Source organism: Berghia stephanieae, chromosome 12 (genome assembly GCF_034508935.2).
Source record: "Berghia stephanieae isolate SIO BIC M18660-M18661 chromosome 12, UCSD_Bste_1.3, whole genome shotgun sequence".
In the NCBI taxonomy this organism is placed as follows: Eukaryota; Metazoa; Mollusca; class Gastropoda; order Nudibranchia; family Aeolidiidae; genus Berghia; species Berghia stephanieae.
The window spans coordinates 26076796-26091795 of NC_088371.1; the positions used below are offsets into that span (position 1 = coordinate 26076796).

A 15000-nucleotide genomic window follows, 5' to 3' on the forward strand; every position below is an offset into this window, starting at 1 on the left:
GAAACAAAGAAAATGTGAAATAAGGAAGAAGAATGTGCCGCTATGTGGTCTTGTGGTATGACACTCGCTTTCGGATCGGATTGGAAAATCCTGGTTCGAGCCTCACTCGGCGCATAGTTGAGTCCACTCTTACCGTACTCAGGTTTAAAATAAGTACCAGGCCGTTAACTGCGTTGTTCTGTCTGAAAAAATGTAATATCGCCTAACAGACATCATGTAGGATGTTAAGTGTTGCTGTTGGCCTGTGACACCCTGTAAAGCGCTTTGAGACTTCGAGCGGATATTGCGCTATATAAAAACTCTCGTTAGTATTTGTGACAATGATAGCAGTGATGTTATTCTTGTTTCGATGATGAAATGATGGTAGTGGTGATGTCACTGATCAAGAAGCTAGAGTGATAAAGTTGATGGCAATGGTGACGCTTTTGTGTGCGCGTGTCACAAGGTGCGTTCGCAACTCGCAATGGATGCGAAGGCCGCTTATGACCTTAAAGTGTGGAGAGGTAGACGTGGACGTTACAATCACCAACAGAACACCGTATCTGACAAGAGAGCCATTATTATTTATTTAAAGTAAAAGAAAGGGGAACAGCTCATAGTTATTGAGCAAAAGAGAATAACATTGCATATATTGACAGGAAAAATCAAAAGTACATACAAGTAAAAAGTAGTAATGCAATATAAAATTCATGTAAGTTTTAACCAAAATAAACTATACTTCACCCAGGTTCCAACCGTTCCATTAATTCCCACTAATAATGAAATTATTAATTACATATAGGGTCAAAATAAACTGTTCATATTCCGAAAGGAGAATAAAATTAATCAACAAAATTGTTCACACAGGGTGCGGTGTTCCAGCCTGTTCAAATCCAAAATTGTTCCTAATAAAACACATAGATCGAGTGTTACTTCCTCATCTTTACAAACGTTACATTGTATTTTGTTCATATTTCTCAAAAATTATATTGTTCAAAAGGGTTCAAAACACATTTACCGGGCGCTATGTCCTAGCCCCGTCAAAATTACAAAGTTCAAAGATGCAAACGCATTTACCGGGCGCTATGTCCTAGCCCCGTCAGCTCTTCACTATATTAGAAGATATATATAGATATATTAGTAAAAATGAAATTAACATAGACACAATGATAGCGTAAGTGATCAATTAGTATTTACTTAAAAATAATTCATTTAACTGAGGTCACGTTCTCAATTTTAACACAATTTAACTCATTGAATTAATTATTCAATAAAACATTAAAACTTTATATTATTTTAAACTTTAAGATAAGTGAAATAATTTTACGATATTATCACTTAATCACTTGATGATTACTCAGCACATCAAAACAATATTATAAATTTTATATAATCTCACCGAGCACAAATTACAAAAACACAATATCGCTTAGAGCCCATAACCGGGTACGATATACAAAATACTGGCCATATTAGGCCCACTTCGGCTACAATACAGCCTAAAACACAATGTTGGCCAACACACAGGCCCAACACATATCGCCTGAGAGCCCATATTCGGGTGCGACATAAAATACTGGCCACTTTGGGCCCTTTTCACTGTGGCTTCAACATAGCCAAACAGAATTCCAGCCAACACACAGGCTGTACAGGTCTTCCTTCTTCGACCTCAAATCGCAGACTGCCAGTTGAACATCGGCCCAAGCCGAAACATAGGACAGGGTATCTAACGGTATCTCGGTTGATGCATAAGATTGATGAGGGTGTTTTAACACTGATGGAACATGATAACCCTCCGTTCTTTCATTGCCTTCATAGTCTACACCACCCACGGCGAAAACAAGGGAGTCCCTATTCCAACACCCATCCTACACTCATAAATCATTTAATTATATGGGTTTGATTCTACCCGAGACCTTGGTGGTAGGACAACTATCTCCCTTTGTTATATAGAAGGCATTTCTTTACAGCGCGTATGTTATTGATATTTAAAATGATTGTTTCCTAGAGTGGTGGTGGCTGACATGATAGTTATGATTTTGCTAGTGATGGCAATAATAGATATGACCATGGTAATGGTTGGTATAATGCTGTGGTGGTGATATTGATTGTGGTGATGATGATACTTATGATATTGTGCAATTGATGGTGGTAGCGATTCTGATGGTAATGATAATGTTGTAAAAGCGCTTGTGGTAGTGATGGTGATGGTTTTAAAATTGACGTGGATCGACGTGCAATTATTTTTAGGTCTGATAACCATTTCCTTATGGGCTCATTCTTGTAATAGAAATCTTTTAAAAAATGACGCAAAATACATTATACAACAATGTTAAACCAGGCCCATAAGTGGATTCGGATGTCAGACCTGCGTGTTTGTTAACCTACAATGCAGCACAAATCCCTTTCGAAACGGTATTCTTTTTTCCACTATAACACAATAAGTCGAATGCTTGGCAGGTCTGTATCACTGCGTACATAGACACGTTAGTTGTAATACTATCTATTGAAATACCACCTTGAGTGGCGATAAGCCAAATTACACATCTGGAATACAGCATTTGCATACAAAGCTGTTTGAGTACAGAATTATTGAGAAAAATCGTGGATTTATTTTTCTTGTAACCATTGTTTTAAATATATCAATCTTATTATGTATATATTTCCGTCTTTCTATTTTTTAATTTTAAACTAAAGTTAGGAATTTGTTTTTGGCCAGTAATCGTAACTTTATCAGACCATACCCAGATCAAAACAACAACCCCAACCCCTGACAACATTACCCCTTGTTCTGAGTTTAAGAACATAGGCAAGTTATTGTTCTTAGGCCGAACTGGGCTTTTATGTTCTGTATCATTCTATTTCACCAGTTTCAACCCGTTGACATTTTAAATCCCAGCCCGTTGACATTCTAACTTCTCGTCAGGGCAAAAGTGGATACCAAATACTTAATAGTATTAGCTAACGAATGAAGTACTGAAAATATTGAGGACTTGGTATTAGTGTCCTTTATTAATCTTTAATATATTGACATCGTCTATGGAGATAAGTTTAAATGCAGGGGTTGTGCTTTCGGCTTTGGAATTAATTTGCGTGTTGTAAAGCCGCCAAATTCCATCCCGTCTATACAATTACCTCGTTTACTGCCAATTTGAAAACGCATTGAATTCGCCATGAATTAAATCTATCATTATGTCATACAGCTAGTCTACTCAAGACTGTACAACTTATAACAAAATTTTCTGAAGTTAAAGGACAGGTATCGACATCGTTCAAAAATTTTGGCTAAATTCAAGCTATTATTGATGGCACTCACTGAATTATCAAGATTATAACATTTTTTTATAAAACTGCTTCTTAACAGATACAGAAATTTGGTGTTGTTTTTTTTTCTTGCGCTGCTTATACTATTATGACTAATATAATATTTTGACAAATTGAATACTAGTCATTTAAAACAAATAGTTACTGAGTGCTTACCCACTATTATAGATTGAAAAAAAAATGTAAAAAAGGCAAAACACACGTAGACACACAATAGACACACACACACACACACACACACACACACACACAAATCAAACAAAAGCAGGGAAAATACCAACAAGAGAAAACAAATAAAAAAGAACAATAACCCCCCCCCCCCAAAAAAAAAAAACAACAGCAAACAAAAAAAAACAACAACAACCCCCCCCCCCCCCTCCAAAAAAAAAAAAAAAAAAAAAAAAAAAGAAACCAAAACAAAGAAAACCTGCCGAATCTTCCTCTGTGCCTAGCCAACCCAAACTCTCGAGCAGGTATTTGAATTGGATACTTACCAATAGGAGAACACGACAATTGTTCCTTATAAGAAATCAATCACCATTCTGGAATAAAAATCATATCCCAGAAGAAAAAAACAAACAAAAAAAACCCCACGAAATTAACACACACACACACAACACACACACACACACACTCAAAAAAAACACACATAACTGATTATTTGACTCACAAACAGAGGAGGTGGGGGTTTGTGAAACATTTAAGACGATACGGATATATCATGTAATTACGTGGATTCGAATCCAGCTCAGTAAAAGCAAAAACGGAATATTGCCCAGCTTTAGTGTGAAGGACGAATAGTGCAAGCAACACGATTTGTCCGTACGTACGGCAACCACGGTTGAAGCTATTCGACCTTAAGGACGAATAGGGCAATTGTAATATTGCCCAATCACAGCGAAGGTTTCTCTGTAAACATGTGTGACTCATCGACTCAAATCGGTAATATGTCTGACAATGTTGGTGCTGTGAATTTATGGCCGCGAATTTTAGACTTGGATTAAAGTTTTCACTCGTTTGATTGAAGAAAAATATCAAAGTTCTTGGGAGCTGAAAACTAAAAATTCCAGTTTCTGATCATATTAATTTCCAAGTCATTTTCTTACGTGGTCTAGTGGTATGATACTCGCTTTCGGATCGGAAGGTCCTGGCTTCGAGCCTCGCTCCGCGCATAGTTGTGAGTCCTTGGAAAAGGCTCTTTACTCACATTATCTCACCGTAATCAGATGTAAAACGAGTACCTGACCGTTAACAGCGTTGTCTCTGTCCGAATAAAAAAATTGTAATATCGCCTCACAGGCGTCATGTCCATCCAAGAGGTTAAGTGTTGCTCTGGGACAGGATCCTTTGTAAAGGGCTTTGAGCACGTTTAGGGGATATTTCGCTAAATAAAAGCTCCATTTTTTAAAACGTCACTCTACATGTTGTTATCATGAATCAAAACCTTTTTCATTGTTTTTACCTTTACGATACAAGAGATGGAGATATTCGTCATTCTCTCCTGCCGTTTTCAAGTTCTTAAATCGGGTTTGGCAAGCGATTTCTTCCACAAATTTATCCGGCACTTCGACATCCAGAAATCTTGCCAATTTCTTGATCATTCCTACGGGGTCACTTTTCGTGTCCTCGTATTTCACCAAGAAAATGGGGTTAGGAGTCGTCGATGACGTCATGACTTTCCTCCAATCAGATGCGTCCGAATAATAAGAGCCAAGAGCCGTAACCCAGTTTGAAGAAATTGTCGAACGTTTCGTCGTACCGGTAAAAGTTCTTAAGATTTATGTGGTGGTTGTATTAACCCACCACCGTATCTTTGGGACATCTCGTCGTCAAAATTATTTTCGTCTTTTTCTTTTTTATTCCTTGGGGTATTTCTTCGTAAGAAAAATGAGCGTATAAAACTCTCGGAGAAGGGAGAGAATCTAATACATATTCGGGCAACAACTCCAAGTTCCCTTCAAACGCCAGAGTTTTGTGGCGTCGAGTGTGTACATTGACGTGTTGGTGAAATGCTGGGTTGATTGAAGGACATTGGTTGAAATCCCCAAGGATGATGATTGGGGCATCTGGGTGTTTTCTTAGATAGGCGAATGCCTGATTTTCTATTATCTGAGGCAATATTTGTGTTTGCGTCGGGTGGAATATAAATTGCGAGAACAAGTAAAACCAAGGAATTTACCCAATGGAAACCGCACGGTGCTCTTATTGGCTAACCAACCAGCGGCCTCGATGAGAAAAATATCCGCCATTGAGACGTTGGCTGGGAATCGCGTTACTATAGTAAACAAGCGCTGATCGGCCGTTCATGAAATCTAAGAAAATAACTTCCTGATCGCTAGTTTAACTCAAAATTATTCAAAACGATGTCTCTAAAATGATATAAATGTGACTTCTTAAGGTTTTCTTCACGGTCAAAACCACACAACATTCTATTAATGATTACGTCCGAGCCAAAAAGGAATATTGACAGGTCGACTGAGAGTTGAACTCGTGAGACGACAAACATCAATGCGAAGTGTAGCGAGAGTCAAGCTATTGTTTGTGTAGAGAAAGGGATAAATAGTATAGCCTCGTGTGTGAGTGGTTACGTGTCATAGTCATGCTTTTAAATTGTTTCTGTTGTTTATGTGTGTAGTGATGACTCTCTCACACTCAATTTCAATGCCGAAAGAGGAATTCCCGCACACAAGAAAGGGGAATTAGGGTGGTATTTGGCATACATATTGTATAGTATCTAGTTCTAAATAGATAACTGATTAGAATTATATTATGATATATAAACACAATGCCAAATACAATTCCGAAGTTTCCTTATTTCAAATGAAGTAAAGCTCCAAAACCTAATGGTAGTGATTATAGTACTGGTGTTAGTGAGGTGATGTGGTGTTGGTGGTGGTTGTAGTTGTAGTAGTAATAGTGATGATGATGTGGTGGTGATGATTGTAGTTGTAGTAGTAGTGGTAGTGATGATGATGTGGTGGTGGTTGTAGTTGTAGTAGTAGTGGTAATGGTAATGATATGGTGGTGGTGGTGGTTGTAGTAGTAGTGGTCGTGATGATGATGTGGTGGTGGTGTTTGTAGTAGTAGTGGTAATGATGCGGCTATGTGGTCTAGTAGTATGACACTCGCTTTCGGATCGGAAGGTCCTGGGTTCGAGCCTCGCGCTCGGCGCATAGTTGAGTCCTTGGAAAAGGCTCTTTACTCACATTCTCTCACCGTACTCAGGTGTAAAATGAGTACCTGGCCGTGAACAGAGTTGTCTTTGTCCGAAAAATTGTAATATCGCCTAACAGGCGTCATGTCCCGTCCTACATGTAAATGTTGACCAGGGACCCCTTGTAAAGCGCTTTGAGCACATTTAGTAGATATTGCACTATATAAAGCTCAATTTAAAAAAAAAATAATATTTCAATGATGATGATATGGTGGTGGTGGTTGCAGTAGTAGTAGTGGTAGTGATGATAATGTGGTGGTGGTTGTAGTTGTAGTAGTAGTGATAGTGATGATGATGTGGTGGTGGTTGTAGTAGTAGTGGTAGTGATGATGATGTGGTTGTGGTGGTTGTAGTAGTAGTTGTAATGGTGATGAAAGTGGTGGTTGCAGTAGTAGTGGTAGTGATGACGATGTGGTTGTGGTGGTTGTAGTAGTAGTGGTAATGGTAATGATATGGTGGTAGTGGTGGTTGTAGTAGTAGTGGTAATGGTAATGATATGGTGGTGGTAGTAGTAGTAGTGGTCGTGATGACGATGTGGTTGTGGTGGTTGTAGTAGTAGTGGTAGTGATGATTATGTGCTGGTGGTGGTGCAGTAGTGGTAGTGATAATGATGTGGTGCTGGTGGTTGTGGTAGTAGTGGTAGTGATGCTATTGTGGTGGTGGTTGTAGTAGTTGAGGTAGTGATGATGTGGTGGTGGTTGTAGTAGTAGTGGTGGTGTGGTTGTGGTAGTAGTGGTAATGATGATGATATGGTGGTGGTGGTTGCAGTAGTAGTGGTAGTGATGACGATGTGGTTGTGGTGATTGTAGTAGTAGTGGTAGTGATGATGATGTGCTGGTGGTGGTGTAGTGGTAGTGGTAGTGATAATGATGTGGGGCTGGTGGTTGTAGTAATAGTGTTAGTGATGATATTGTGGTGGTGGTTGTAGCAGTAGATGATGTGGTGGTTGGAAAACACATTACAGGTTGTTATAATACATGATTACACACATTCTCTAACTTCATTTTTTGACAGCTTCATTGTGCCATAAATATACGCAACAGTTCTGAAACATTTTATTGTGGATTTTGATATTGTTTGTTGTTTTTCTTGTGTCGTTATGTTGACATAGATACCGAATGAATGGTAATTACTACATTCTCAGCCAACAACAAAATGGCGCTGAATGCTTTCATTGGTGGACACTTTTTAGGCTTCGTACGTATTCTCATTCGTTTAATTCTATGAGTAAAACATAACGTAATATTATCACGAATTGAGAAACACAAGAAATATCAGTGGTTTCATCAGTTTCTATGGCTACAATTTCTGTATTTTCAATCTCTTTCTTAATAAATTATATGTAAATTTGATATAATATACAGTCTAGTCGATCGTTCTATATAGTGTTGGATGTGTAATTTGTAACATTTGCTGGTTTTAAATGATTTTCCAGCTGGTTTTCTAAGGAAGAGAGAAGAGTCAGGAGGTCAAGAAATGCGCCTATTTAATGAGGATTCTATTTCATCGTGACCACGAAGTGGTAGCTCGTGTATCCCACAGAATTTAATGCAGTCAATTATTTTATTCAATACATGCCTATTTTTATCAAAATGCTGATTATGTCTTTGAACAGAGAAACCAACGGAACGGTCAATTTGAGTAGCGTGGTGGCTCAGATGTACGGTCGTTGCTTCGTACCCGAAAGGTACCGGGTTCGATCACCCGTCGCTGCGCTGTGTGGCCTTGAGTAAATCACTTCTTCGCCCTTGCTCAATTTGCGGCGCTGCACTGCGGCTGACGCCTGGGTTATTCCAGTCATACCTTGGAATAGACCCTAGAGACAAATTTCCCCTATGGGATGAATAAAGGGAGTTTTAGTTTTATTTTATTTTTAAAAATTTATTTTTATATTTACTGTTCCAAAAGTTCTATAACGAACGGCATTTGTTAGATGAGTCTCGGTATTTTCATGGTTTTTAGCGCTCCGTTGGAAGTGGTTAAGGTCATTATAGCCTAGATATGTCCATGATTTGTCAGTGTTTATTGCATCTGTTGCATCTATAAAAGGGGGACAATAAAACAAAAGAAACCTTTTTTTTCTCCTAAACTAACTGTGAGCCATTCATGTCTGTCATAACATGTCATTGAAAAAAGAGTGTGTTCGAGCTTTCCACTCCTGTGTTAATTGGATTCAATAGGCTGATGTCACGACGCCCAGCAATGGCGGCCATCGTGGTTCTAAACAAAGAAAATCGGTACTTGTTATTCTTCATGCTGGCTAGAACTTTTCATATGTCTTGTGATCAGAATATGTAAAAGTCAAAACATGATCAGATTTATAATGGGTTTTTTTTTATCCTCTGGATACGCTTTTATGCTTATCGGACAAGTATTTCATAAGGGCGTCCGCCATTGTTCCGATAGTTTAGAGCTAGTCACTAAGTTACGATGCGTCATTACGAGGGAAGTGACGTTACGACTGTTGAAGCGTATTCAAAACCAGTTGGTTGGTGAGACCCTAGTCTTTTTATTTGTCATCAAGTGTCAATCTACTAAACGGACGGTGAAGGAAAGAGTCGACTTCCTTCATTGCCATTCATTGTTTTTAAAAAAACACATCTTCAAAGTATATCACAAATAATGGAAATCAGTGGAATACGATTAATGACAACACAAATAAAAACGTAGATTCAGATCTTAAAGCATCACAAAGAAAAAATCACTTCACTTAATTTCTTAATAAATAAAACAATACACCAACACCCAAAGGATAGCTGTTGACAACCACCGCTTTCTTTCTTTGACTGACACAAATACATAGGCACAAACAGAGAGAAAGAGAGAGAGAGAGAGAGAGAGAGAGAGAGAGAGAGAGAGAGAGAGACTTACATACACTCATAAACACGCTACTATCAACTCAGCATTGCAAGTAAGAAATATACGTTGCTAAATTCGTCCACACTGCTTCGTTGTAGAATTACTTTATTTAATAATTGTGTAAACAAAGGGGGGGGGGGGCATTTAAGCATTAAGTTTTATGTTGTTTCTCTTTGCAAAATGAATTTGACATTGATCAGTGATTTTGACAGTTAATGTAATATTTTGTATGGCCGAAGTTACCATAATTATGGCGTAAATGGTGTAACATTGGCGTATCCTCCAGTCCAAGGGTGGAGCTCTCAGATCCTAGCACAAGTCGTGAGGTTTTCCGCTATATTTGAGGATCGTATAATTCGAACCAGTTTCTCGCTTAGGCGATACTGATGGATAGAGCATTAAATGGAGCTTTTAATTGCGTTGCACCACCAAGGGTGGATACCGCACTAGGACAAGACTGTCCCAGGACCAATCTGTCACGTCCCACTGAAGAAAACTTCTATTCAAAACAGGTACCGCACTAGGACAGGACTTTCCCAGGACACACCTCGCGTATCGCTTGCGGAAATGCATTATCAAAATGGATGACATAGAGGTTGCATATTTCTGTGCTTTACTACGTAGAAAAAAAAAGACAAATGGAAACAATATTGAGAAAACAATATTGGGTGCATCCGTTAATGACCCAAAGATTGCTCAACGGTCAAATCCATAGACTATGGTGATCTCCGATCTTATCCTAAAATGTTTTTCTTGGAATCACCTCACTTTACCCATATGAAGGTAATCTTTGACAGACTAGCGTCCTTTCAAGAGGATAATAGAGGGTCTGCATGGCTCGGCGGTACGGTCTTTGCTTCGTACCCGAAAGGTACCAGGTTCGATCACTGCGCTGTGTGGCCTTGAGCAAGTCACCTCGTCCTAGATTAATTTGCGGTGCTGCACTGCGGCTAACGCCTAGGTTATTCCAGTCTTCCCTTGGAATAGACGCTCGAGAATATGTTCCCCAATTGGATGAATAAAGGGAATTTTATTTTTTTTTAAATTTTTAAACTATTATCTGTCTGCTGAACGCTACAGAAACATGGATACGTTCCGGGTCTATAAGCTTAGGAGGCAGGATGGCCGAGTGGTTATCGCGTTGTACTCTGGGCTTAGTGGTTCTGTGATCGATTCCGACCGAAACCATTTTTTTACTTTCTTAGAGAAAGAAAATTTACTCCAATCACTCACTCCATTCAGGTGTAAAAGGGTACCCGTCAAGCTGGGATAGAATCTGCAAAGGTTTTCAAACAAATACGTTAATTGTCCGCTTCACGCTATTGAAATCGGGATAACTCCTGCACCATTGGCTACAAGGCTCTAAAGGAGTTATAGACAGATTTTTAATAAGTGGCGCGTGTTTTTCTTCTTTTTCTCAGCTGCCCCCCAATGCATAGCTGCAAAAATTTGTATGAACCTCTGAATCAATTTGTCTTAATAAAAAATATTTTTTCATGAATTTCAAAACAATAGGAAAGGATTTCGTTTATTACAGCTATATTAAATCGATAACAGGTGAGGATCGGAATTCATAGAAGATTTACGTACATTATCAAAATTATGAATTTTCCGCAAATCCATTTTGAAGGAAATCGTTACACTGGAGTGTTCGGTTAATTAAAGCTTAAACGATATACGTGCAGTATTTGAATATGAAGCAACGAATGGCAATTATTAACTATCAGACATCTACATTTTATAACTATCAATACACATTACTGGTGAATACAAATCAAAGTGAAGATAACGCGCTTCAAATATAATTTTGATTGCAAAAGTTTGAGAAATAGCGTTGTTTATGCCAAAGAGGATTACATAAATTTATGTAGACTGGTCAAAAGTAAAAATTCATCAATTATGAGACAGTGTCTCCACAAACATGTGTTCAACAACAACAACAACAACAACAACAACAGCAACAACAACTACAACAACAACAGCAACAACAACTACAACAACAACCAAGAAATACTGGACACATCAATCAGCACAGTCTGATGACGAGGATAATGAAAAGGAGAAATTAAAGGCCTACAGAAAGATTCCGAGAATTACTCTATCCAATGAAATGTCATTTTCCTCCAGTTTGCGAAGGTTGAGGCATGCCTTTTCTCAGTCCACTCTTTATCATTTATTGCCTCGTCGGTGAGAGTAAATTTGGTGTTCCTCCTCTCAACCTTTCCCTCTACTTAGGCCCAATGACCTCGATTGGATTGCGCTCACAGTGATATGGGGGAAGTCGCGCAACCTCGTGTCAGAACTCCCTGATTAGACAGTCTGCTTTGAAAGCTGTTTCTGGTTCATTTCTTTTTTTTTTTTTACTAAGGAGTATAGTTAGCATTTTGATAAACGGTCAGAATATGTAGTACTGTCTGATTGAAACCATGAAATCATGTCGGCTTTTATAATTGCCAATGTTGGAGCCTTAAAGTGACCATGGGCCAACGAATGGTAGCGTTGTCCAATACAATACAGCTGGATGCTTCCATGGAGGGCAGCAAATGATATTTAGTCAGTCTTAAAACACCTTTGCACTGACCCCAGAATGATATTCCAGATGATGCAGAGAAGAAAAAATGGCATGGCATCCTTTTAAATATCGAGTATCATCACCACCTGCAAGAATAACAATGATTCTCTGTCCAGAACCCATGGGCCTTTTTCTGCTTGAATAATCAGACGTCCAATATTTTTTCGGATGTATATTTACGCTCACCCATACATCTTTGGATGATATCCATATCAAAGTTATCTATTATCATTTTCGTGCCACGTTGTTCTACACTGGTGATCTCTCTGTCGTATTTCGATTATGATCTTCTCATGGTTGATTGTGAAATTCCAAAACCATTGCCGTCCTCTTTAATGACTTATCGATAGATGCAAGAAGACTTCTTTTCGCAGCTTTACGAGAGTGCAACCGATAGAGATTCCGTACCGTATCGTGTTGTTTAAGAGCCTAATATGTTTTTAAAACCTTTAAAGGTCCTGCGCATGTGAAACGTTCATGCATAGACAAAGATTTGTCAAAGTTAAGTAAACAGTGTTTGTTAATTTGACAATATTGAGTATACAATCACAATTTCAAATGATTTAAAGCGAGAGATTTCATATCAGTCTTTCGTAATTGCGACATGATGTAGATAATATGCCATAAATAATAAATTCAAAATTTAATATAAACTACATAAGCGTTATGTTTATAACACTTAAAGCGAGTTATTATTATTTGGAAAGAAGAATGACGTGAACTCATAATCACTACGTCAGCAGAAGATTTTTTGGATATATCTAGATTAGATGAATTCATTCATACTTTGTGGTGCGTAACTTGTTTTCATTTTTTACAGTGTAAAATCTCTAATTTTATGTCAGCTGTTTTAAAGTAGTTTTTTTTTTATAAGTCTTAAAGAGGAAAACTTTTTTTAATGGCATCAATACTGTCCAAAATCTAGATTCAGTTAAGACAAATTGAGACAGTGGTTGACACAGATTTTTACAACGTTTGATAGTGGGACAGCTGAGAAAAACCAGAAAAACACGCGCCATTAATAAAAAATCTGACTATAATTTGTCTTACAATGAGCCCAAGTGAGCTCAGAAGGACTTACTTAAGGACAAAATATTCTCATTGAGAATTCCCGAAATAAATAACGATAAAGATGATTGATCCCACAAGTTACCGAATAGATGTGCGACCGATTTTAGACACGTTACTGCTGTGTCACAAAGTGTGACAATTCTTAAATTATATTTATAAACATTATTAAATTGCCGAAAATGTTTATGTTGCTATGCAACATGGTTTCATTCACATAGAATTATTTTTTGAATTGTTCTTGCTTTTTTATATTCAGAATTGAAATAAATAAAGAAAGAAATAACAATGTGAAATTGAATGTAAGCTTCAATTTAATATACGAAAACAGATAAAAATGGACGTTTCGGGTTTCAACAAAACAGGATGAAAGAAACACTACAGACAAATGAGATAATGTGGTAGTGGCGTTGTAAAGATGCATAAACAAAAACATTGATGGACAGGAAATAGTATGCTACTTTGTGAGAAAGCACGAATTAAAATAGAGCAATAGAAATTTATAAAAGGTGCGCAATTAATTAAGTCAAAAGAGGGGAGGCGGGGAGGAACTGTGTAATGCAGTAATGAAAGTGAAATAAAATAAAGTGTGGACTATTGGTGGAAAATAAAGACAATGAATTGGAAATAAATACAAAATATAAGGGATGTAGATATTAGTATACTCATTAGTGGCAGTAGCATCAGCAGAAGCAACAGTAGAAATTTTAGTAGTAGTAGTAGTCGTAGTAGTAGTAGTAGTAGTAGTAGTAGTAGTAGTAGTAGTAGTAGTAGTAGTAGTAGTAGTAGTAGTAGTAGTAGTAGTAGTAGTAGTAGTAGTAGTAGTAGTAGTAATAGTAGTAATAATAATAATAATAATAATAATAATAATAAATAATAATAATAATAATAATAATAATAATAATATTAATAATAATAATAATAATAATAATAATAATAATAATAATAATAATAATAATAATAATGATAATAATAATAATAATATAATAATAATAATAATAATAATAATAATAATAATAATAATAATAATAATAATAATAATAATAATAGTAGTAGTAGTAGTAGTAGTAGTCCTGTCCCAAATCTGTAACATGTGTAATAAAGAGAAACCTACCGCACCTGTTGGGACGGCAAATCAGTCCTAGCGTGTCCCGAGCCGTTGTGAAATGACAAGTATATTGTAAAGTGCTTTGAGGCTTCGGCATTTAGCGCTATAAAGCAACACTTTATTATTATAATTGTTATCATTATTATTATTATTATTATTATTATTATTATTATTATTATTATTAATGAGTTATATACTTTTCGACCTGTGTCGAATTTGAATTTCATTTCAAATTGAATTTAAAAAGTCGTTGCTGCTCGTCTTATTTATTGTAAATGATTTAGATAATAAAAGTGCTGCGATGCTCGTTCTACCAAATTTAAGTGCCGCATTCGACACTATCGATCAAAATTTACTTTTGACTAGACTACGGGATCAATTTCATATCAGTGGCACCGCTTTGGACTGGTTAAAGGAATATTTGTTTGAAAGAACCCAGTCGGTAATTATAGAAAACCATGTATCAACTCCATCCATGTTAACGTGTGGAGTGCCTTAGGGATCTATTCTCGGCCCCCTCCTTTATACAATGTATACTGCTCCTCTTTCTGATATGCTATCCATCTTTCCCATTGATTTTCATTTTTATGCTGATGACACTCAGCTGTATACAAAGCTCAATAATTATTCAGAGCTGTCATCAGTATCCGTTATGGAAAATTGTATTGCTAACATAAAGGATTGGATGAAACTAAACAAACTTAAATTTTATGATGACAAGACAGAAATGTTAAATTTTGGAAATAGGTATCAACTCTCTAAAATGAGATATTAGTTTGGGAAAATACTATTAAACCTAGTTCTTGTGTGAGAAATCTTGGGGTGAATTTAGATCAAGGGTTATCCATGTAAGATCATGTTTTAAAATCTGACATT

At 37.0% G+C, this 15000-nt stretch overlaps 1 protein-coding gene and 1 long non-coding RNA gene across 2 annotated transcripts in view; both read right to left on the reverse strand.

Annotated features, from left to right (window-relative positions):
- Positions 1-543: 543 nt before the first annotated feature.
- LOC144958102 (uncharacterized) lies at positions 544-1896 on the reverse strand. The gene is made up of 2 exons (XR_013642334.1): positions 1379-1896; positions 544-1089 (listed from the first exon to the last, which is right to left on the reverse strand). It is a non-coding gene; the product is annotated as an uncharacterized LOC144958102 (long non-coding RNA).
- Positions 1897-14010: 12114 nt separating this feature from the next.
- The window catches only part of LOC144957845 (uncharacterized), a 4910-nt gene continuing 3920 nt past the window's right edge, over positions 14011-15000 (reverse strand). Inside the window, exon 2 of the mRNA XM_078889316.1 lies at positions 14011-15000. This exon is cut by the window's right edge and continues 1810 nt beyond it. Within this exon, the coding sequence (XP_078745442.1) occupies positions 14999-15000 (2 nt within the window). The 3' untranslated portion in view covers positions 14011-14998.